We start from the raw sequence: 22795 nt of genomic DNA on the forward strand, positions 1-22795 counted from the left end.
GGCCCGTAGTCAATTCATAATCCTAAAGGTGAGAACCACCAGGAAAAGTATGTGTGTGGAGTCAAACTTTGGAGCAATTTACCAGACGAGATCAAACAATGTCCAACTATTCACGTGTTCAAATTCAAATACAAAAAAAACATTACTGGCGGAATACAGAGATGAAAAAAAATGGGCTATGAGTGATACGAGAGCTTGGGAATAGTGCGTCTAGAACTATGGTTAACTTTGTTGCTATCGTTATATCATCAATTATCAATATTATTACTATTGTTATTATCATTAGTGTATTTAATAGGGAAGATGAAGGGGTAGGGAATATGAGCATCTGCTTCTTACTACCACTTTTCGAACATATTATGTAACATTATTTTGTTGTTGAGATATTGTTTTTGTTCTTTTTTTATTTTAATGTTTGAAATAGTTTTCATTCATTCATTCATAGAGAAAACTGGGCACAGTGGCAAATCTTCCCAGGAGTTGTGAACCGACTTAAGTTACTCCAAGAGTGCTACAATGGGTCATCCAGCTTACAAAAGAAACTAGAAAAACCTCCGAGGAACTGCAGGCCTCGCTGGCCTCAGTTAACATCAGTGTTCACTCCACTAGAAGAAAACCCCTGGCCAAAAATGGCATCCATGAGAGATTACCCCAGTGAAAACCATGATTGTCACATAGAAGCATAACTTTTTAACAGTGTTTTTGATTTTTTTGAGTGCCTGACTAAATGGAATCCACATTTCCAAACTGCATTTTGTATTTTCTTAGGTAGTCTCTGTGATGTTAAAATTGCGTTGATCATCTGAAACTTTTGTGAGTAATAATCATGCAAAAAAACACAAAAATCAGGAAGGGGGCAAATACTTATTCACGGCACTGTAAGTGCCACCGCCGGCTGCCCTTACCCAAGTTTGTGTCTGCCCTGATGATCATCTGGGTTTTCCCTTCCGCTGTGTGTTTGAGGTGAAGCGTGCCGACACCTTTCTCTTTAAACTCTTCTTCCTTTTTGTAGAACAGCTTACACCTGCCAAACGCGCAGTAGCCGTTAGCCGGGCACGACGAAGCGGTTGCCGTCCGGACATACTTACTTCTGGGAGTAGAAGGCTCCGTCCTCTTTGATCTCTTTGACCTCGGGTTTCGGTGGCTCGTACGCGTCGTCGCCCGCATTCTCTTCTAAGCAAACGACAGTTGAGTGTCAACAGGATCGGGGGTCGGAAAATATCAAATTTAGCATTTAACACCGTGTTTTGTGCCATTTCATGGTGTATAATCGTAATAGACAGCCTGACAACTGTAGCCGAGAGACAGGCACTGAACAAGCTTCGGTCAATCATGGACAAGTCATTATTATATCCACTTCACAGCATCATCTCCAAACAGACAGAACGCTGTCACAGTCTTGTTCCACGGACAGACTGAGGAGATCATTTCTCCCTCATGCCATGAGGCTCTTTAACTCCACCCGGGGGAGTAAAACCCGCATTAAACCCCACCCCTACATTTGCATATTACCCTATTCTTATTACAGTGTATATTTTCCGTAGCACTATTTAAATACTCTATATCAACACGTTATATTGCGGTTTTTTTGTATTCTATATCTTTTATTTTATTTTTCAACTAAAGGATACTGCTGGAAGCGTGAATTTCCCTACGGGGATGTATAAAGTATCTATCTATCTATCTAGAGATGCACCAAAATAAGACATTTGTCCGAAAACAGAAACAAATGCATCCCAAAAACATAACACATTAAAATAAAACCATTAATTCATTGATTTTAAATGTGATAACACAAATACCTTTTTCAAGTGTTTGAGGGGGTGTTTTAAATCTATTCAAGTGAAAATTTGCAGTAAGTATCAGTCACAGTCCCTTGCAGTTAACATGTTGCAGGAGCTCAACTCCTGGCATCCATGCGAGCATATCCACCATATTAAACACAAATTTTAGACTTTCTTCGCACATTGCTCAGGGGTCTTCAACATGGTGCCCACTGGTGCCAGATACCCCCCTCCCCAAGGACAGCTGAGTAGCCTGCGGACTGAATCCGAAAACAGCTCATCAGTGCTTGGTCACAGTAATATTCTAGTTAAATAATTTTTCTAGTGGTCTAGTCTATTTCATCTTACCTCTGATAATGAACCCGGTCGTAACATAATAACAACATTGCAATAACACATGTTTTTTTAGGAATGAATATCAAACTTGTAGCTAATAAGTAGCAAAAAGTGTCTCTTTGCTTCAAAATGATTGGGGACCCCTGGTCTAGCTACAGTAATCAACTTCAAAGACCAGTGGACTGAAAGTCACACGCAACACAAGTGTGGAAAAAGGAAAACTGCTTGACTGAAGTATAATATTTGTGTAGCGATCGTATGATATACATAACCCCAAATCTGGCCAACAGCTATGTCTCTTTACTAAGTCTGGCAGATCTGCCGTGTTAAATGTACAGTGGAACCTCGGTTCTCGACCATAATCCGCTCCAGAACCCTGTTTGAAAGCCGATTTGTTTGATCACCGAAATCATTTTTCCCATTAAAAATAATGTCAATCGTTTTAATCCGTTCCAACACCCTGAATGTTTACCATGAATGTTTAACGTAAACATAAAGCTAACCCGGGCTAATCGCACGTTCGCGTTATCGTAATCTTCCGTACGAAAGATTACGCTAACATGAACGTGTAAAAATAAAAAAATCAGGTTGTTTACACGACATTTAGCACCCGGGTCTCCACAACAAGTGGTGAGCAGTTCATTGGAAAGGGGGCTGCGTCCCAACACCCAAATGTTGGGCTCCGTTCCAACACCCTGAATGTTTACCTTGAATGTTTAACGTAAACATGAAGCTAACCCAGGCTAATCGTACGTTCGTGTTATCGTAATCTTCTGTACGAAAGATTACGCTAGCATTGAACATGTAAAAATTTTAAAAAAGGATAAAGAAAAGAATTATGAATAGGATTTCTTACCTTTGTGGTGGTCAGCAGAAGGCACAGGTGGACGGTGGAGCTATTATTTCTTTCTTAAATGCAATAGTTGTACGCACTACTTTTCTTTTTTCACCTGTAGCAACTTTGCTGCTTGCACTGACTTTCTTCGGAGGCATAATTAGGGGCTAAAACACTTCCTACACCTATATTAAAAGCGAAAGCAAAACGAAGCACGTCCGCACACGATAACAGTTGTTCACAAAAAGAGCGATCTACACCCGTACGCCGCTCAGCATGGCACCCTAGCGTACGCACTCACGCATTACCGGCGTTCGAACTCCGATTTTTCGACCGAACAGCGAAGCAAGAATTTCTCGAAATTTTTGGTCGGACTCCGATTTGTTCGAACCGAGGTTCCACTGTACTTCAAATGATCAGTGCCAAAAATTTGGGGCATCCTTGTTAATAATTGAGTTTGTCACTTTACTCCTTTTCGTGTACCTGAAGGTGTGACGTTGTCGGTCTTGGCAAAGGATTGCGAGGTGCCTCCGAACAAGGAAAAAGCGGGCGCTGCGTTCTTCAAAATGGAGTCGTCTACCTTTTGACCAAAGTTAAACGTGGCGGCGGGCGCGTCGCCAGTCTTGTCCTTTAGAGAATTATCGGCCGGGGGGGAGGAAACGGGCGCTTTTCTTTCGCCTGCCGAGCCAGAACCGTACTTCTGCTCGATGGTAGCCAGGTGGCGCTCGTAGTCCCGGAAGATGGGCTGCAGGTCGCACAGCGGGTTATCGTTCACGTGTTTGCTGATCCAGTCTCTGACGGAGCAGTTAAGAGCAGTCAACTGGCGGCTATATTCCTTTCTGGCGCTTGTCGCTTTGCCCATGGAGGGAAAGGCGGACGAACCGTTGAGCGCCGGCTCTGGGAAAATAAACATCCAAATGGTCGTTTGTGTCATGACTGGCAAATCCTGCAGTAATCATGCGGTGTTTCTCATACATAGGAAGATCTAGCGAGCTGCCAGGGTTTCATTGGTCACGCCAGGGTCTCAAACTTGTATCATTAAACAATACATTCTTAAATTTATTTGATTGTGCGGTCCCTTCTCAAGGTTTCTTCATTTTCCTCATGTTGAGGTTTTTGAGTTTTTCCTTGCCCTCATGTAAGTTTTAGATCAGGGTTATGGTGTCATAATAGTCTGTGGTTTACAATAATCTGTGGTCTGTGCAGTCCTTTGAGACTCTTTGGGTTGAAGGGCGTCACAAATAAACATGACTTGATTGCAAAGTTACTCAAAATAACTTTGAAATTATATAAACGATCGCAAGCGCCATGTTGTGTGGTGTTAAGTGTCTCCATCGGTCAGAAGGAATCTTGGTCAGTTCATACCCCCACTCCCACCCGGGATATTTGTCCTGCCCACCTCCAATCAGATAAGATCCTGGGTAAAACAGACATTGAGAGACGCCACATTCTCAGAGCTGAACATTTTTAAGATTCCCAACTACCTGAAAAAAAAAAGGCTAAGACTGTAGCTTTCCATGCAAAAAACCTACCCAGCGCCTCATTTTCGATACATTGTAAAAATGTAGCACTGTCAGTGCAAGCGATTAAAAGAATTCGCTCAGAGCAGGAAAACAATCTAGTGGCCACAACTGTAGCTCATGATTTGCGTGTTAAAATAACCTGTAAACCATCAAAGAAGGAGCCGCATCCATTGCAGCTAGGTCATCCTGGAAGGGGATTACCTCATGTGCCTTCTCGAGGTTTCCTAATTTTCCTCATGTTGAGGTTTTTGAGTTTTCCCTTGCCCTCATGTAGGTTTTAGATCAGGGGATAGTGTCATAATAGTCTGTAGTTTGCAATAATATGTGGTCTGTGCAGCCCTTTGAGACTCCTTGTGGTTAAGGGCTATACAAATAAACATGACTTGACATGCTATCTTAGCAGCAATCAAAAAAGCAACAGTGCCGATATTCAATACTGTAATTTACCAAAACAATGACATCAGCATTATATTTAATTTAAAACTCGTGTCGGTGATTTAGTCTGTATTTGCCGATGCGATACCTTAAAGTAGTGCAGCATATGCATCGAAACAATCCAAGTTATTTTTGGTCTAATTAGATGACGCGCAGATTTTTCCCGTTAAGATCCGGTCTTGTTCCCTGATGAGTGGGACTAAATCAGAACAAAACATACGTTTCTTATGATTCAATGATTTACAAGGGCACACTTTCATCATAGATCTAGCTTCTTGATTTTGCTCCAAACATGGGGGAGCATGCCCCCGGACCTCCCTCGACTTTCCACGGACCAGATTTCTATGGAAAGTACTGTTATCCCATTTCTGACAGGAATGGACGTGAAAGTTCTTTTTAATTGTACAATTTATTTTAAAACAGTCACTCACCAGTTTTGGTCGCGGGTACCGACGGCGATGACGCGGTGGAGAAGTGGGACGTGACACCGCTGCTTCCATTAGCGACCGCCCCAAAACCTTTAAACCCGCTGCCGTTGCCGAATGTGGAGAAAGGCGACGTTGCAGAAGAAGTGTTCGCCAGTAAACCTTTGAACCCTTTGAAAGCACCACCAGCCTCACCCTTAAAAGTATTAGAAGAGACCATTTTAGGTACAGAACGTGCAGTGTTCCTCCCCACAATTGTGCAAAGATGTTCAAAAATATTCCACATTCCGAGGGACTCGAGAAATTTGGTCTCAAAGTTGAACGATTTGGCTCTTACCCTCTAGAGCGGTGCTGAACTTTTAAAATGGTGAATCCAATTAACACAACATATGAAGCAGCACCGAAACAGACGGCGATTGTAGTGAACAGCTATTGCATACTGATCATTTCTGCTTGGAGGAATTGGAACTTTGCTCCTATGGTGCTGCGGGGCCTTGTGACTGTTTTGTTGCATAATTCGGCCAGCGTAAGATAAGTTTATCTGCCTCTGCTACAGCGTCTGTTCCTTATTTGCCTTCGACCTTTAGGTACGCCATTGTGGCTTTTCCTTACTGTTGTCTGCCGCAAATCTCGCGGTTGGTATGATATTGTTCAGCAGGCTCCCCATTAGCATCGGGGCAGCCGAAGGCTTCCTGTTTAACTCGCTCGCAGTTAGCCTCTTTTAGCCGTCAGCTAGCCTGCCGTGTCAATTTGTTTATTCCCACCCAGGTTCATGCTTTTCGTTGTTGGTTTCTGGCTAGCGTGGCTGCTCCCTGCGTGTTTATGGCCGACCAGCCTCGCGTTTTCCTCCTTTCGTCCCGGTCCTGGGTAGCCCCTTGCTGGCAGCTTTTCGTAATTTTTTTGCTAGTTAGTCTGCATCCATCTGTGACACAAGGCATTCTACACAAAAACTACCAAAACCTGGCTTAGAACACTTCTTCGTCCTCTCTGCCTTAGTTAGAAGTAGACTAATATGATGACTGGCTTGCGAGGGTTGTTGTGTTCCTCTGATGACATCACAGCTCAGAAGGTCAAAGACAAGACAGACTGTCAAATATCTCAGAAAATGATTGGAACATACCGATGAAATATGTAAAAAAAATTTTGCAAAAACCATGCACCAAGTTTTCAATTTCAGGATACCTTTAAATGCATCAATGTGTTTTTGACAATAACAACAATGGAAATGCAAACGTCAATCCGTATTACCTCAGAGGCTACGCTCCGCCGCTTGGCCTTCTTGATGGCGCGGTTTTTCATCACATCGTCCGTCGCCACAGAGAATGTTCCTGCCTGAAAAGTCACGAGCGTGAGTCTCAAACGCAACACTGCGATAACACAAAGCCTTTTGGGGTCATGCCACGTCACCTCCTCGCCTTCGTCTTCTTGGTCCCAGTTCCGGTCCGTCAGCTCTTTGTCTGCGATCCGCTTTGCCATCGCAGGGATCACGGTTCTTTTAAGGTGGGGGTCGGGAACCTTTCGAGAGCCATAAAAGCGAAATACTTTAATTATTTGGGTAGATGAAAGCATAAGAATATATTTTAACCAAAAATTAAGCAATAAGACTGTTGCCAAACCAGGCAAAAACTTAATTTTCAGTGCAAATGCTGCCGCGAGGCTTTTAACTAAGACAAAGTTTGATGCTGGTTTAAGATCAGGTGATTGTGTAATTTTGTAATTGTAATCCTGTGCATTCCTTTGAGACATTTTTGTGATTAAGGGCTATATAAATAAATTTGACCTGACTTGACTTTGATCACATGACCCCGATTTTAGCTAACCTGCATTGGCTCCCTGTTAGCTTCAGATGTGATTTCAAGGTTCTGTTGGTAGTATACAAAATAGTGCATGGACATGCTCCCTCATATTTTTCAGATTTAATTTCTCCCTATGTTCCAGTACGGAGCCTTCCCTCTGAAAATTCTGGTCTACTAGTGATCCCAAAAGCCACGAAGAAATCTGCAGGTTCGAGAGCATTCTCCATTCGGGCTCCGGTGCTGTGGAATGCTCTTCCTCCTGATATTCGATCTGCAACCTCAGTGGAACTGTTTAAATCTAGGCTTAAAACACACTTCTATTCTATAGCATATAAATAACATATTTTATGTTGAAAATATCTGTGTATTCAACATCCATTGCAGTCTGGTCATCCTGGAAGAAGGGGGATGACCTCATGTGTGGTCCCTTCTCAAGGTTTCTCCATTTTCCTCATTTTGAGGTTTTTGTGTTTGTCCTTGCCCTCATGTAGGTTTTAGATCAGGGGATGGTGACATATTAGTCTGTGGTTTGCAATAATCCGTGGTCTGTGCAGCCCTTTGAGACTCTCTATGATTAAGGGCGTCACAAATAAACATGACTTGAATTTCATTTCATTGTTTGATGTCAAATCATTTATTAAATAATAATAATAATGCCAGAGCCAGTGGCCCACATACTCATATATTTCAGTAAAAATATCTCATATCCGCAGTTATTTACGATCGGGTTTCCTCCGGGCACTCCGGTTTCCTCCCACATTCCAAAGACATGCATTTCAGGTGAATTGGCCGGTCCAAATTGTCCCTAGGTGTGAATGAGCGAATGAGTTGTCTGTCCCTGTGTGCCCTGCGATTGGCTGGCAACCAGTTCAGGGTGTCCCCTGCCCACTGCCCGATGATTGCTGGAATGGGCTCCAGCCCCCCGCGACCCTACTGAGGATAAGCGGTACGGCTAATGAGATGAGGTTTATTGTGAAGTGATTAACGGTTTCAGAACAAGGTGTGAGCAGAGTTCTTTCGTAAAAATGTCACTAAATACTGCAAACGAGAAGAAGAATATCGCTACCTTCAGTTATGTGACAAGGTCAGTTTTAACCTTGAGAATCGAGTGACCATTTTTTGTCCTGTATTCTGTTTTAAGGATGTAAATCTTCAACATTTTGAAATCTACAAACATTTGTCTTAAAATTTCTCAGTCATTTTCCCATTAGCATACAATAGGCTTAAAAATAATATCCGGGAAATGGCATAAGGCAGAAATCAGGATCGCATGTGTATTTTGATGCATCTCGTTGGCTGAGAGACACACAAATAATCCTATTGATATTTCTTCTACCAGCCTCAAACGTACTAAAGCACTTTGCTCTTGCTGCTAGTGGTAGAAACACGGTTAATATCACTTTGAATGGTAAATTCTTTAAAGAGTTGAATTTTGTCTCAGAGCCAGATGTACCGGTAAAAAGAGCCACATCTGGCACACGAGCCATAACTTCCCAAACCCTTCTCTAAGGGCTAGCAAATCAGTACATCATTGTGATGCTTTTAAACCCGAAATTTCAAAAGATATTCATGAATTATATGAATATACGTCAACGTGTACATTAAAAACAATATAATCAAGATGGACGGGCAGCACGGCGGAGCAGTGGTGAGCGCTTGTGCGGTACAGTTTTGAAGTCCGAGATTGAATCCCGTGTGGAGTTTGCATGTTCTCCCCGTGCTTGCGTGGGTTTCCTCCCACATTCCAAAAACATGCATGTGAGGTGAATTGGCTGGTCCAAATTGTCCCGATGTGTGAATGAGAAAGTGAATTGTCTGTCCCTGTGTGCCCTGTGACTGGCTGGCAACCAGTTCGGGGTGTCCCCTGCCCACTGCCCGAAGATAGCTGGGATGGGCTCCAGCACCCCCGCGAACCTACTGAGGATAAGCAGTGCAAATAATGGATGGAATCAAGGACGTGCCATAAGTCACGTGATCACAAGAAGTAGCCGGACACACATGGGACTGTAGCAATGACTTGTAAGATCAACTTGAGTCCTAGAAAATTATTTTTTTCGATAGAGTTGTGGTGTTAAATTAACACTGTTAATGTACCTGAGACATTTAATCCAAATGTGTCACCATCATGTACTAGCAAACCCCGCTCGGAAGCTATCATTAGCATTGCTCGGCTAACTCCTTCCCCGTTTAGGGTATTTCATTGTACCTTGCGTGCCGGCAAACGTCCCACTTGTTCGCGTGAAAGACGAAAACGTCCCGGTGAGCTTTCACGCGCCGAGGGGAGCACAGGAAAATGTTTAAGATTTCAACGAGGTTTTCTCAAGCCGCCATTTCACGTAGCAACACATCCGCATGAGTTTGACGCCTGGGTGCATTTGTGCGCATGCGCGTTACTGGAGCATTGTGGGAATCTGAGTTTTTTCTTGCGGTTCTCTGCAAAACTTTTGAGGAAAATGTATACATACAGTACATTGTCTGGTGTGTTTTCTATTTGTTGATAAATAAATTATGCCATGATCAATTCAACTTGATTGAGGAAAGAGATTTATGATTTATGTGCAATAAGGTCTAATGCCCAGCTGGTGGCGACACCAGTAGGATTTTAAGAAACGACCTGGACTGTTCAACCCCCGTCCTTCTCCTGACCCCATTTTACTTCCATTTTAGATCTTTTGAAGCCACTATATAGCGCCGTCTAGCGGTATAAGATACCCGTGTTGTTGAAAGCGGTTGGATTTCACCAATAGTTCCAACCTCGTGGCTCCCTGGAGCTTTGTTTAAAAAGTTTGGAAATGAAGAAAGATGAGTGAGGGAAGCACGTTTAAAAATATATATATATATATATATATATATATATATATATATATATATATATATATATATATATATATATATATCTTGTAAATGGACACACACAACACAACCATTTAATTAATTCAGCACCATAACGTATACATATGTTTTCAGAAGCATTGAGTGCCAAAACATAAAAGTACAATTTATTTAAAAAAAAATCCAAACATTTTGGCGCTACTGATCAGTGAGTATCAAGTCCCTGGGAAGGATTTCAGTATGATAAATCACCACTAGATGGCAGGAATAGCATTGATGAGATATTTGTCCACGCATAGGGGAACCCACACTTCTTCGTGCTGCTTTGCTTTCCTTTCTCCAGAACCTTCAAATCACATTTTAAGCTAACAGGGAGCCAATGAAAAAATTTACTGTCACATCATTCTGGATTTTATTTTCAAATATCCTGAGGTCCGGAAATTCTTATCGATATTAGGAAGCTGGAGAAGCATCATCAGGACGTTGACGTGTCTTCCCACCATTTTGCTCTGGTTGAACTGCTTTATACTTCGTAATCCTGCTGCTTGACTATTTCTGGTGCAAAGTCAAAAGCTTTAGATAGCTAGCTAGCTAGCTAGTTAGATGTCTGTATGTCTATATGTCTAGATAGATAGATAGATAGATAGAGAGAGAGAGAGAGAGAGAGAGAGAGAGAGAGAGAGAGAGAGAGAGAGAGAGAGAGAGAGAGAGAGAGAGAGAGACAGATAGACAGATAGATAGATAGATAGATAGATAGATAGATAGATAGATAGATAGATAGATAGATAGATAGATAGATAGATAGATAGATAGATAGATAGATAGATAGATAGATAGATAGATAGAAAGATGTCTAGAAAGATGTCTAGATAAATAGATAGATGTCTAAATAGATAGATAGATGTCTAGATAGATAGATGAATAGATGTCTAGATATATGTCTAGATATATAGATGTCTAGATAGATAACTATATAGATGTCTAGATAGATGTCTGGATAAATAGATAGATAGATGTCTAGATAGATAGATAGATGTCTAGATAGATAGACGGATGTCTAGATAGATAGAGGTCTAGATGTCTAGATAGATGTCTAGATAGGTAGATGTCTAGATAGATAGATAGATAGATAGATGTCTAGATAGCTGGATAGAAAGATTGATGTCTAGATAGATAGATAGATAGATGTCTAGATAGCTGGATAGAAAGATTGATGTCTAGATAGATAGATGTCTAGATAGATAGATAGCTATATGTCTAGATAGATGGATGAATAGATGTCTAGATATATGTCTAGATAGATAGATGTCTAGATAGATAACTATATAGATGTCTAGATAGATGTCTAGATAAATAGATAGATAGATGTCTAGATAGATAGTGGATGTCTAGATAGATAGACAGATGTCTAGATAGATAGACGTCTGGATAGGTAGATAGATGTCTAGTTGTCTAGATAGATGTCCAGATAGATATCTAGATAGATATCTAGATAGATGTCTAGATAGATGTCTAAATAGATATATGTCTAGATAGTAGTCTAGATTTCTAGATAGATAGATGTCTATATAGATAGATAGATGTATAGATAGATAGATGTCTAGATGTCTAGATAGATGTCTAGATAGATGTCTAGATAGATGGATAGATATTTAGATAGATACTTTATTACTTGCCTTTTAAGAAGCTTCTCCCACTAGTTGCTCGCATTTGCCACTGTGGCCTACTCCAGCTCTGCCAGAGCAGCACTAGCGGCTATTTATAGCCTCTCTCAGTAAATCCAGCACTCTCAATTTTTCGATGTGGATTTTAAAAAGGTGACAAAAAGTCAACCTCTACTTCGCTGAACTGTACTTTTATTAAGAAACGGCTCAAGACCAAGTCACAAAGCTAATTTACATCTGTGAAAATGGGAAACAGAGAAATTAGAAAATCAATAAAAATATAATATGTGTATACATACCTCACTTAACACTAGGCAAGCCTTTTTCGCTCATGACTCCCACTTGTTTTTTGCTCCCGTCTGTCCCCCGGCTTCGACTCTTTGATCCTGACCACGTCTACTCTCCCGTCCCGGCTTTCGACCTCTTTTGTCCCCGACCACGTCTACTCTCCTTTTTTGCTCTCCTGTCCCGGCTACTGACCCGTTTTCCGTTCCCGACACCGCTATCGGAATTTCCAATTCCGCGTTCAGAGTGAAGGATTTTATACTTTGTACGATCAAATACAGATTACATTTAATGCAAAAGCTATTCACTGGCTGAGCTGTGGGGCAGGTCATTGCGACCTGGTGGAGAATGATGTTTACAGAAAACAGCAGGAACTTGGACAAGGGCTGACACAGGAGGAACCTCTGTGACGCAGGAAGGCAGGAATTGTTTGGAGAAGTTGTTCTGATAAGCTCTGCTGATATGAGTTTTTTAGACATCGCGACGCCCTTTGGCGAGGAGGTGGTGAAGCTGGCACCTGGCGCGCCCATTGGAAGAGCCGGCACGCCCGTGGGAGGAGTCAGCACGCCCATGGGAGGAGTCAGCACGCCCATGGGAGGAGCCGGCACGCCAGCTTGTAAAAATAACTTAAGAAGATCAGAGAAAGGAGGAAGATCGAGGGAGAACAAGAGAGACACTAATTCGGCTAATTCGATGGAATTCACTTAGTTAAATACTTTAAGAAAATAAATCTGCCCCGTGTGTGAAAAGGTTGGCTATTCTTGTCCATCTTTTCCCAGTGACTTGACCAGAAAGAAATGAGCATGCATTGTTAGGAGAATGAAGTTTGGGTTTGGTTAATGGAGTCAGATAACTCGTTCGAACAATTTGGTAAACGATACTTTTTAAGATATTTATTTTCTAACAAGAGCGACCTGCTTCCCGCGTCAAGCAATCACCGGATCGTGGGCGCAACCCTTTCTCTTTCTTCTAATAAAACTTGTGAGAAACAAGTGGGTCCTGTTTCTGTTCTGGTCTTGACAATGTCTGTATTGCCAGCACAGCACTTTGAGATATTTCCTGCGATTAAGGGCTATACAAATAAACACAACTCGACTTAAAATCAGTAAATTAATCAAAAATATCCTTAGAAACCGTTTTTACTTTGTATGCTAGCTTGAAACTGTTTATTGAAGAAAAAGTAGGGACGGAATCATGTGAAGGGGCCAGATTGTCACCCAGCTTGACATAACATCATTGACTAATTCCAAAATGCACCATATGGATATTTTCCACGGAAGCTGTGACATGAACAGAGAACATTAATGCTCACAATTGTCTCTGTGATGATATATTGATAAGTATTAAGTTAAGTTAAGTTAAGGGTCTCCAACCTTTTTCAAGCATCAGGCTACTTTTTGTTACTAATTAGCGCAAAGTGCACCCGGTTTGATATGAATGTCTAGAATAGGAACTTCTCTAGATGGCTAGCTAAATAGCTAAAAAGATTGCTTGATAGTGAGCTAGAAATGGAAACAGGCAAAAAAAAAAACTAAAAGGGCACTAGATAGATATCTAATAGACAGGGTTGGGTAGGGTTACTTTGATTGGATTACTTTCAATGACTTTTGGATGACTCCAATACCAAATATGCTAATAAAAGACAAAAGAAACTAAACATGAATAAGATGATGACTCACAACACGCGGTAAGCTTTCTCTCCTGGCTTTGATCTCTTTGATCTCCGGCAAAACGAACATCAAATGCGACAGAAACAAAATGAAAATCAATCCAAACAGCTTGCCAACATCATTTTTGCCCTTCCATGTGTTCCGTTACTCCCCAATCCTGTATTCATATTTAGTTTATTTTGTCTTTTATTAGCATATTTGGGATTGGAGTCATCCAAAAGTCATTGAAAGTAATCCAGTTAAAGTAACCCTACCCAACCCTGCTAATAGAGTAAAAAGCCATCTAAATAGCCATATAGAAAACAAAACAAACACAAAGCTCGATAGCTAGCTAAAAAGGAGGCCAACATTTAGCTTGATAACTAGCAAAAAAGGTAAAATGTTTGCTAGATAGCATGAAAAAAATGTAAAAAGCCATCTAGATAAAAGGTAGGGTCATGAGCCAGAACAGGATCAGGACCCAAACGCGTGACGTTACACAAGCCTTATTTTACGGGAAATGAGGAGTCATGCACGTTAGGCAGCAGTCTGGCGTGGAATGATAGGAAGCCAGAGGCCGACGAGATCGATACCAATTGCCCGAGTTGATACCGGACAGATGGGGTCGATACCGGACAGGACGGGACAGACAGGATTGATATAGAAACAGGATATAGAAATTAAACAGGAAAAACTAGACGGGAACAAAACTGGAAACCGATATTAAACAGGACAAAAATATACGTGAATAAAAACAGGATATCGAAATTAAACAGGGCAAACTAGACGGGAACGCAAACTGGAGAAAATAATAAACAGGACAAAAATAGACTGAAACAAAAATAGGATATCAAAATTAAACAGGGCAAACTAGACGGGAATTAAACTGGAAACCGGTATTAAACAGGGCAAACTAGACAGAAACGAAACTGGAAACCGATATTAAACAGAACAAAAATATACGGGAATAAAAACAGGATATCGAAATTAAACAGGGCAAACTAGACGGGAACGAAACTGAAAATTGTTATTAAACAGGACAAACTAGACGGGAACGAATCTGGAAACCGTTGTTAAACAGAACAAAAATATATGGGAATAAAAACAGGATATCAAAATTTAACAGGGCAAACTCGACGGGAACGAAAACTGGAGAGAATAGTAAACAGGACAAGAATACACTGGAACGAAACTGGAAACCGATATTAAACAGGACAAACTAGATGGGAACGAAACTGGAAAGCGTTATTTAACAGGGCAAACTAGACGGAAACGAAACTGGAAACCGATATTAAACAGAATAAAAATATACGGGAATTAAAACAGGATATCGAACTTAAACAGGGCAAACTAGACAGGAACGAAACTGGAAACCGATATTAAACAGGACAAAGATATACAGGAATAAAGACAGGATATCAAAATTAAACAGGGCAAACTAGACGGGAACGAAACTGGAAACCAATATTAAACAGGACAAAATAAACGGGAACAAAAACAGGATATCGAACTTAAACAGGGCAAACTAGACAGGAACGAAACTGGAAACCGATATTAAACAGGACAAAGATATACAGGACTAAAGACAGGATATCGAAACTAAACAAGTCAAGCTAGACGGGAACAAAACTGGAAACCGTTATTAAACAGGGCAAACTAGACGGAAACAAAACTGGAAACCGATATTAAACAGGACAAAGATATACAGGAATAAAGACAGGATATCGAAACTAAACAAGTCAAGCTAGACGGGAACAAAACTGGAAACCGTTATTAAACAGGGCAAACTAGACGGAAACAAAACTGGAAACCGATATTAAACAGGACAAAAATAAACGGGAACAATACTGTTGGGAACGCGAGTGTGAGTTTATGAGTGACTCAACCCGTTCGGCCTATTGTGCTACTGCGTGCTTGAGTGGCAATATATTTGTTAGACTGCTTCTGTTCATGCAAGCGTTTTTTGTGTTCCAGTCTCATCCTGTTGTGTTGTTTTATTGCGTGTCCCATGTGCATGTCAGACTTCACATGTTCATCCCTCGTTGTCAGGGTTACCGGTTTTACCGAGAAGCTGTCGGCACGTTGCCGTTGTCGTTGGCGACCGGCCAAACATGAGCCGGAGACGGCCAAAGGCCCAAACTTCCAGGATGGCCGCCGGCTGCAGGGAAGCTTCGGAAGCGACGGGCAGCTTGCAGACTTTCACCACTCAGCCATGAAATGCAAAGCAGCATCCTGGGCCGGTTGGGGGAGGGGTGTGTGTGCACAGGCCGCTGACGGGAGGATGCGAGGAAAGAGGGAGGAAGAGATGATAAGGACTACTTTTTCTTCTTACTTCACACACTGACCCTTGAAGTTTAACAGTCAGCTGGAATCATTTCCATTGAAAGAGTCTGGTCGCTGTCCATGGTGCTAGTTTTCCTTTTCCTCTCCTGACTGTTGATGATAGCAAACATTGATCACTGCCATTTTGAATCATCATCAAAAAGAAGAACAATGTCGACAATAAAAACATCCGCCGGCTTTTCTGGTTGGTGTCTGCATCCGTCCCATCACGTACAGAACTCCCGATTGGATGAGGGTTTCCTTAAGGGGCCTCCGCTGGACCCCCTGGCCAATCACAGCGTGGCCATTGGTCCAGGGGGGCGGGCCTAAGTGAAGTTTGCGAGGGGTCATCTTCACATGGATAGATAGATAGATAGATAGATAGATAGATAGATAGATAGATAGATAGATAGATAGATAGATAGATAGATAGATAGATAGATAGATAGATAGATAGATAGATAGATAGATAGATAGATAGATAGATAGATAGATAGATAGATAGATAGATAGATAGATAGATAGATGTCTATACAGGTATAGATAGATAGATAGAGAGATAGATAGAGAGGGAGAGAGAGAGAGAGAGAGAGAGAGAGAGAGAGAGAGAAAGAGGGCGAGATAGATGTCTAGATAGTTATATGTCTAGATAGATATATGTCTAGATAGATAGATAGATAGCGAGGGAGAGATAGATAGACAGAGAGAGAGAGAGAGCTCTAGATATATGTCTAGATAGATACTGTATAAGTCTAGATAGATAGATAAATTATCCTTTATCTTTTTTTATTCTCACTATAATGTGCAACTGGAGTGCCACGTCCAATTTCGTTGTCACAATATGTTCAACCCATTTTGTAACAATGATAATAAAGGTCTATTCTATTCTATTATAGATAGATAGATAGATAGATAGATAGATAGATAGATAGATAGATAGATAGATAGATAGATAGATAGATAGATAGATAGATAGATAGATAGATAGATAGATTAGATAGATAGATAGATAGATAGATAGATAGATAGATAGATAGATAGATAGATAGATAGATAGATAGATAGATAGATAGATAGATAGATAAATAGATAGATAGATAGATAGATAGATAGATAGATAGATAGATAGATAGATAGATAGATAGATAGATAGATAGATAGATAGATAGATAGATAAATAGATAGATAGATAGATAGATAGATAGATAAATAGATACATAGATAGATAGATAGATAGATAGATAGAGAGAGAGAGGTCTGGGTCAGGGGTTGGCAACACAAAATGTTAGAAGAGCCATATTGGAACAAAAATAAAACCATATGTTTAGGGCAGCCAAAAAAAAAAAATCAAAGCTTTATAAAAGCCTTACAAGGAATACAACACATACTGTTATATATACAGTAGTACATCTACTGGCAGGAACCAGAACAGGATCAGGACCCAAATGCGTGACGTTTCTCACACAAGCCTTTTATTTTATGGTAAATAGGGAGTCATGCACGTTAGACAAGGGTCTGGCGATAGGAAGCCAGACGCCGAGGAGATCGATACCAATTGCCGGAGCAGATATCGGACGGATGGGGTCGATACCGGACGGGATGGGACAGACAGACAGGATAGCTAATGAAACAGGATATCGAAAATAAACAGGACGAACTACACAGGAAAGAAAACTGGAGAGAATAATAAAAAGGACAAAAATAGATGAGAACGAAACTGGAAATCGATATTAAACGGGACAAAGATAAACAGGAACTATACTGGACTGGAAACAGGAAAACAGGGCCGAGTCAAAACCCATGTCCTGCGGGGCAGAGGTCTGTTGACGGACTGACAAAGTAAGAGAGAGCGCACAAAGATTAAAAAGACAGAAAGCCAATCTGTTAAAGAGCCGCAGCGGGCGCCACACGGGCGGGGCCAATAGGGCGCCATGGCAACCGTGACACTACTTACAAATTTAATGCATTCTAGGAGTAGCTTCGTAAATTGAAAACGTGGTAAGTAGAGACACATTTTGCATTTGGTAATCCGTCCTAAGTATGATATATATTTTTGCAAATCATAAAGGAGTATGGCAGCACGGCGGAGCAGTGGTTAGCGCGTGTGCGGCACAGTTCTGAGGTCGTGGGAACCTCCTGTGTGGGTTCAAATCCAGCTCCAGACTTCCTGTGCGGAGTTTGTATGTTCTCCCCGTGCTTGCGTGGGTTTCCTCCGGGCACTCCGGTTTCCTCCCACATTCCAAAGACATGCATTTCAGGTGGATTGGCCGGTCCAAATTGTCCCTAGGTGTGAATGAGCGAGCGAGTTGTCTGTCCCCGTGTGCCCTGCCATTGGCTGGCAACCAGTTGAGGGTGTCCCCTGCCCACTGCCCGATGATTGCTGGGATAGGCTCCAGCACCCCCGCGACCCTACTGAGGATAAGCGGTGCAGCTAATGAGACTCCTTTTTAGCTTGCTATCTAGCTTTGTGTTTGTGTTGCTTTCTATATTGCTATTTAGATGGCTTTTTACTCTATTAGCTATCTATCTGGCACCCTTTTCGTTTTTTTACCTGTTTCCATTTCTAGCTCACTATCAAGCAATAGGACGACCATGTTGAGTCACACACAAACTCAGACTCACGTTCCCAACAGTATTGTTCCCATTTATTTTTGTCCTGGTTAATATCGGTTTCCAATTTTGTTCCCATCTATTTTTGTCCTGTTTGTTATTCTCTCCAGTTTTCGTTCCCGTCTAGTTTGTCCTGTTTATTTTCCGATAACCTGTTTCATTATCAACCCATAAAATGAAATGAAATGAAATGAAATGATCTGCATTTCTATAGCGCTTTTCAAGTCAAGACTTTCCAAAGCGCTTTACAGTGTGCTTCACATTTCCCAATAGCGACCTTGCACCCATGTAAGGCGCTAACCTGCATATTGGGGGTATTAGGGGTTCAGTGTCTTACCCAAGGACACTTCCACATGTAACAATCTGACAAAATAAAAGGCTTGTGTGAGAACGTCACGCGTTTGGGTCCTGATCCTGTTCTGGTTCATGACATAAGCGTGTTAACAGTCTTTAACCTCTAACTTTCTGACATTAACTGTTCTGAACATTCTTCTGTGATTTTTTTTTTTTTGTTGCAACAGTAAATTTGATCTGCAGCTTAGTGGCTAAAAGTGGAAGCTAGCACTCAAGTCAGTCCCCTGTGATCACACAGCAGAAGCACATACAGTGAAGGTGTGTCTTATGACCACAGTCGAGTAGATAAAACATGTTTCAACACATTAAGCTGAAAGGCAGGAACACACCCGAGTTTATGTGCAAGCTGCATCACTGTCCTTTAAGCTTCAGTTCAATAGCGGCGACAATGTCCTCCCTCATGTGTCACAGGCCAGAAACGGAGACAGGACTCAGTCGCGTTCGTTTACTCAGTTTTATTGATGAAGAGGGAGAGAAGGGCTTGCTTCCGCGATCCGAGGATCGACGGACATGGGTAGCAGGAACGCGGAAGTGGCACTTCCGTGTCGAGCGAGGGTGATCGAAGATTTGCAGGAATACTTGTCGTTAGCCGGGACGGGAGAGCAAGGGCGGTATCGAGTTCTGAAACGAGGTCGGTAACAGGAGGCAGGCAGGTAACGGGGCAAAACAGGTCAGGTAACAGGCAGGCAGAACGGGGCGAAGTCAGGTCCGGAAACAGGTTGGTAACGAAGATCAGGCAGAGAAAAACAGGGCACGGAAAAATGAGCATGCTTAACTGGGAGCATAGGGTTTGCAACGATCTGACGGTGTCTTTTTGAAAGCCAGGGGTGTCAAACTCATTTTAACTCGGGGGCCACACGATATAACAAACATTCTGTCGGGGGCCGGACTAGTAGATGAAAGAGAAAGAAAAAGAGAGAGAAAGAGGGAGGGAAAAAGACAGAGAGCGGGATAAAGAAAGAAAGAGAGAGGGAGGGAGAGAGCGTGAGAAACAAACGATAAAAAGTCATGAGAGAGGGGGAAAAGAAAGGGAGAAGAAGAAAGAAATCCAAAGAGAAATAGAAAGACAGAAGAAGAGAAAAGAGAAAAGAAAGCGCCAAGGGTAGGAAGAGAGAAAGAGAAAAGAGAGAAAAAGAAAAAAGGAAGTTAGAGCAAAAAAGGTTAAAAGACACAGAGAGAGAAAGAGACAAAGAGCAACAAAGGAAGAGAAAAAGAGACACAGAGAGTGAAAGAGACAGAGACAGAGTGGGAGAAAAGGGGTGGAAAGGAGAGAGAGAGAGAGAGAGAGAGAGAGAGCGAGAGAGAGAGAGAGAGAGAGAGAGAGAGAGAGAGAGAGAGAGTCTTTGTTCGAGGTACATAGCTTTGGCAACATCAGGTTGACATATTTCAACCTGCAGCTTGTTTTTCTCTTGTGCTTCTCAGAATGTTGTCTCGCGGGCCAGATTCAATCCCTTAGCGGCCCTGATCTGGCCCGCGGGCCGCCTGTTTGACACCTGTGCTCTAAGCCAATCAGCTCTCAGGGCTGTTGGCGCCAATTGGGCAGTCACAGTTGCCTTGAATCGGCAATCATGACATCATTATGTCTGCTGCTACCACGTATTCTGTGTTTCGATTTTAAAAAAGTATTTCTGTCAGGGCGCAGTGGTTAGCGCGTGTGCGACACAGTTCTAAGGTCTTGGGAACCTCCTGTGTGGGTTCAAATCCAGCTACCGGACTTCCTGTGCGTAGTTTGTATGTTCTCCCCATGCTTGCGTGGGTTTCCTCCGGGCACTCCGGTTTCCTCCCACATTCCAAAGACATGCATTTCAGGTGGATTCATCTCATCTCATCTCATCTCATCAGCTGTACCGCTTATCCTCATTGGGGTCGCAGGGGGGCTGGAGCCCATCCCAGCCATCTCCGGGCAGTGGGCAGGGGACACCCTGAACTGGTTGCCAGCCAATCGCAGGGCACACAGGGACAGACAACTCGCTCGCTCATTCACACCTAGGGACAATTTGGACCGGCCAATTCACCTGAAATGCATGTTTTTGGAATGTGGGAGGAAACCGTAGTGCCCGGAGGAAACCCACGCAAGCATGGGGAGAACATACAAACTACGCACAGGAAGTCCGGTAGCTGGATTTGAACCCACACAGGAGGTTCCCAAGACCTTAGAACTGTGCCGCACACGCGCTAACCACTGCGCCGCCGTGCTGCCCTTCAGGTGGATTGGCCGGTCCAAATTGTCCCTAGGTGTGAATGAGCGAGCGAGTTGTCTGTCCCTGTGTGCCCTGCGATTGGCTGGCAACCAGTTCAGGGTGTCCCCTGCCCACTGCCCGATGATTGCTGGGATGGGCTCCGGCACCCCCGCGACCCTACTGAGGATAAGCGGTGCAGCTAATGAGATGAGATGAGATGAGGTGTGTATACAAGTACATGTAATGGGCCAAAGCGAGTATCTCTCCAATCGTTTTGCAGGGCAGACATACATTGAACTCAAATGTTCTTTCCCTGTCTGTCTTTAGCCCACGCACGGGCGCTTTATCACTCTTCCCTCTCAGTCTCATACATTCAACAGAAGAGCCAGCGTAGTACACATGCTTTTAAATAAAATGCACTGCATATTGAACTCAAGTTTTGCAAGCTTATCCCACACGCACACTTATTAAGGCTGAATTTGGGGGTGACTTGGTCTCAGTTTCAAGCCCTTTCTAAAAAATTAGCACTTTGTGTCAGGAGACCGGACCAGATCGGGGGCAGGAGGCAGGAAGGGTGAACTCATTCGCGTTAACGATCAGTTACTTTTATTAAGGAAATAAAAGTCGTCCAACACTCAGGGACAAAAACAAAAACAGGCTTACAGGCAAACAGGAACTCAGACTAGGAATACTCACAAAACAGACTTTTACTCAGAACGGGCAAGTACAGGTTTCCTCAAGTCAAACAGAACAGAATAATGCTGTCACGGAAGACCAGAACAGAGCAGGAGACCCCAGAGCGTTCGTACAATTCTTTATTTGGGGAAGCGTAAGGGTTAGCGGGAAACACGGTGACCGTCGAACGTCAGCAGCAACGTCGTGGCGTAGCGTGGGACGGAAGCAGGTCGAGTTTACCAGGAATGAAGAGAAGATCGTAGCGTCGGACGGAAGCAGGTAGGCAGGCAGACAGACAGAATCAGGTAAACAAGGCACAGGTAATCGGGAGAGTCTTACGGGGTACAGAAGGAATCCTCCGACACAGAGTTCTCAGCGTAACGCGTTTAAATAGGGAGCATTGACCAATCAGGAAGCACATTCCAGCGCACCCCATGATTACCCCAGGTGGCTCCACTTGGGTAATCATGACAGAACCCCCCCCCTCAAGGAACGGCTCCAGAAGTTCCCCAGGAAAAAAATTAATAAATAAAAGTAAACCCACAGCACGTCACAGAGTAACACAGGAAAATCAGGAGAGTCAACTCAGGACAGGAAGAATCAGACAGGACAGGCAGATTCAGAAGAGTCGGACTCAGGGGGGATCATATTCAGAAGAGTCGGACTCAGGGGGGATCATATTCAGAAGAGTCAGACTCAGGGGGGATCAGATTCAGAAGAGTCAGACTCAGGGGGGATCAGATTCAGAAGAGTCAGACTCAGGGGGGATCAGATTCAGAAGAGTCAGACTCAGGGGGGATCAGATTCAGAAGAGTCAGACTCAGGGGGGATCAGATTCAGAAGAGTCAGACTCAGGGGGGATCAGATTCAGAAGAGTCAGACTCAGGGGGGATCAGATTCAGAAGAGTCAGACTCAGGGGGGATCAGATTCAGAAGAGTCAGACTCAGGGGGGATCAGATTCAGAAGAGTCAGACTCAGGGGGGATCAGATTCAGAAGAGTCAGACTCCGGGGAGCGGAAAGGGAACAGACAAGACAGGAGAGGAAAGACGGGACAAAATCAGTACAGGCAGACTCAGGGCAGGCATGGG

The 22795-nt window shown here is 42.8% G+C and overlaps 1 protein-coding gene across 1 annotated transcript in view; it reads right to left on the reverse strand.

Annotated features, from left to right (window-relative positions):
* The window catches only part of nup50 (nucleoporin 50), a 10552-nt gene extending 1041 nt beyond the window's left edge, over positions 1-9511 (reverse strand). Inside the window, exons 1-7 of the mRNA XM_088347172.1 lie at positions 9341-9511; positions 6746-6853; positions 6587-6670; positions 5345-5534; positions 3439-3852; positions 1089-1173; positions 906-1024 (exon numbers count right to left, since the gene is read on the reverse strand). Of these exons, the coding sequence (XP_088203298.1) occupies positions 906-1024; positions 1089-1173; positions 3439-3852; positions 5345-5534; positions 6587-6670; positions 6746-6814 (961 nt within the window). The 5' untranslated portion in view covers positions 6815-6853; positions 9341-9511. The remainder of the gene's footprint in view (positions 1-905; positions 1025-1088; positions 1174-3438; positions 3853-5344; positions 5535-6586; positions 6671-6745; positions 6854-9340) is intronic.
* Between the last annotated feature and the right edge of the window lie 13284 nt (positions 9512-22795).

Source organism: Urocampus carinirostris, chromosome 11, assembly GCF_059441175.1.
Source record: "Urocampus carinirostris isolate Australia breed hairy pipefish chromosome 11, RoL_Ucar_1.0, whole genome shotgun sequence".
In the NCBI taxonomy this organism is placed as follows: domain Eukaryota; kingdom Metazoa; phylum Chordata; class Actinopteri; order Syngnathiformes; family Syngnathidae; genus Urocampus; species Urocampus carinirostris.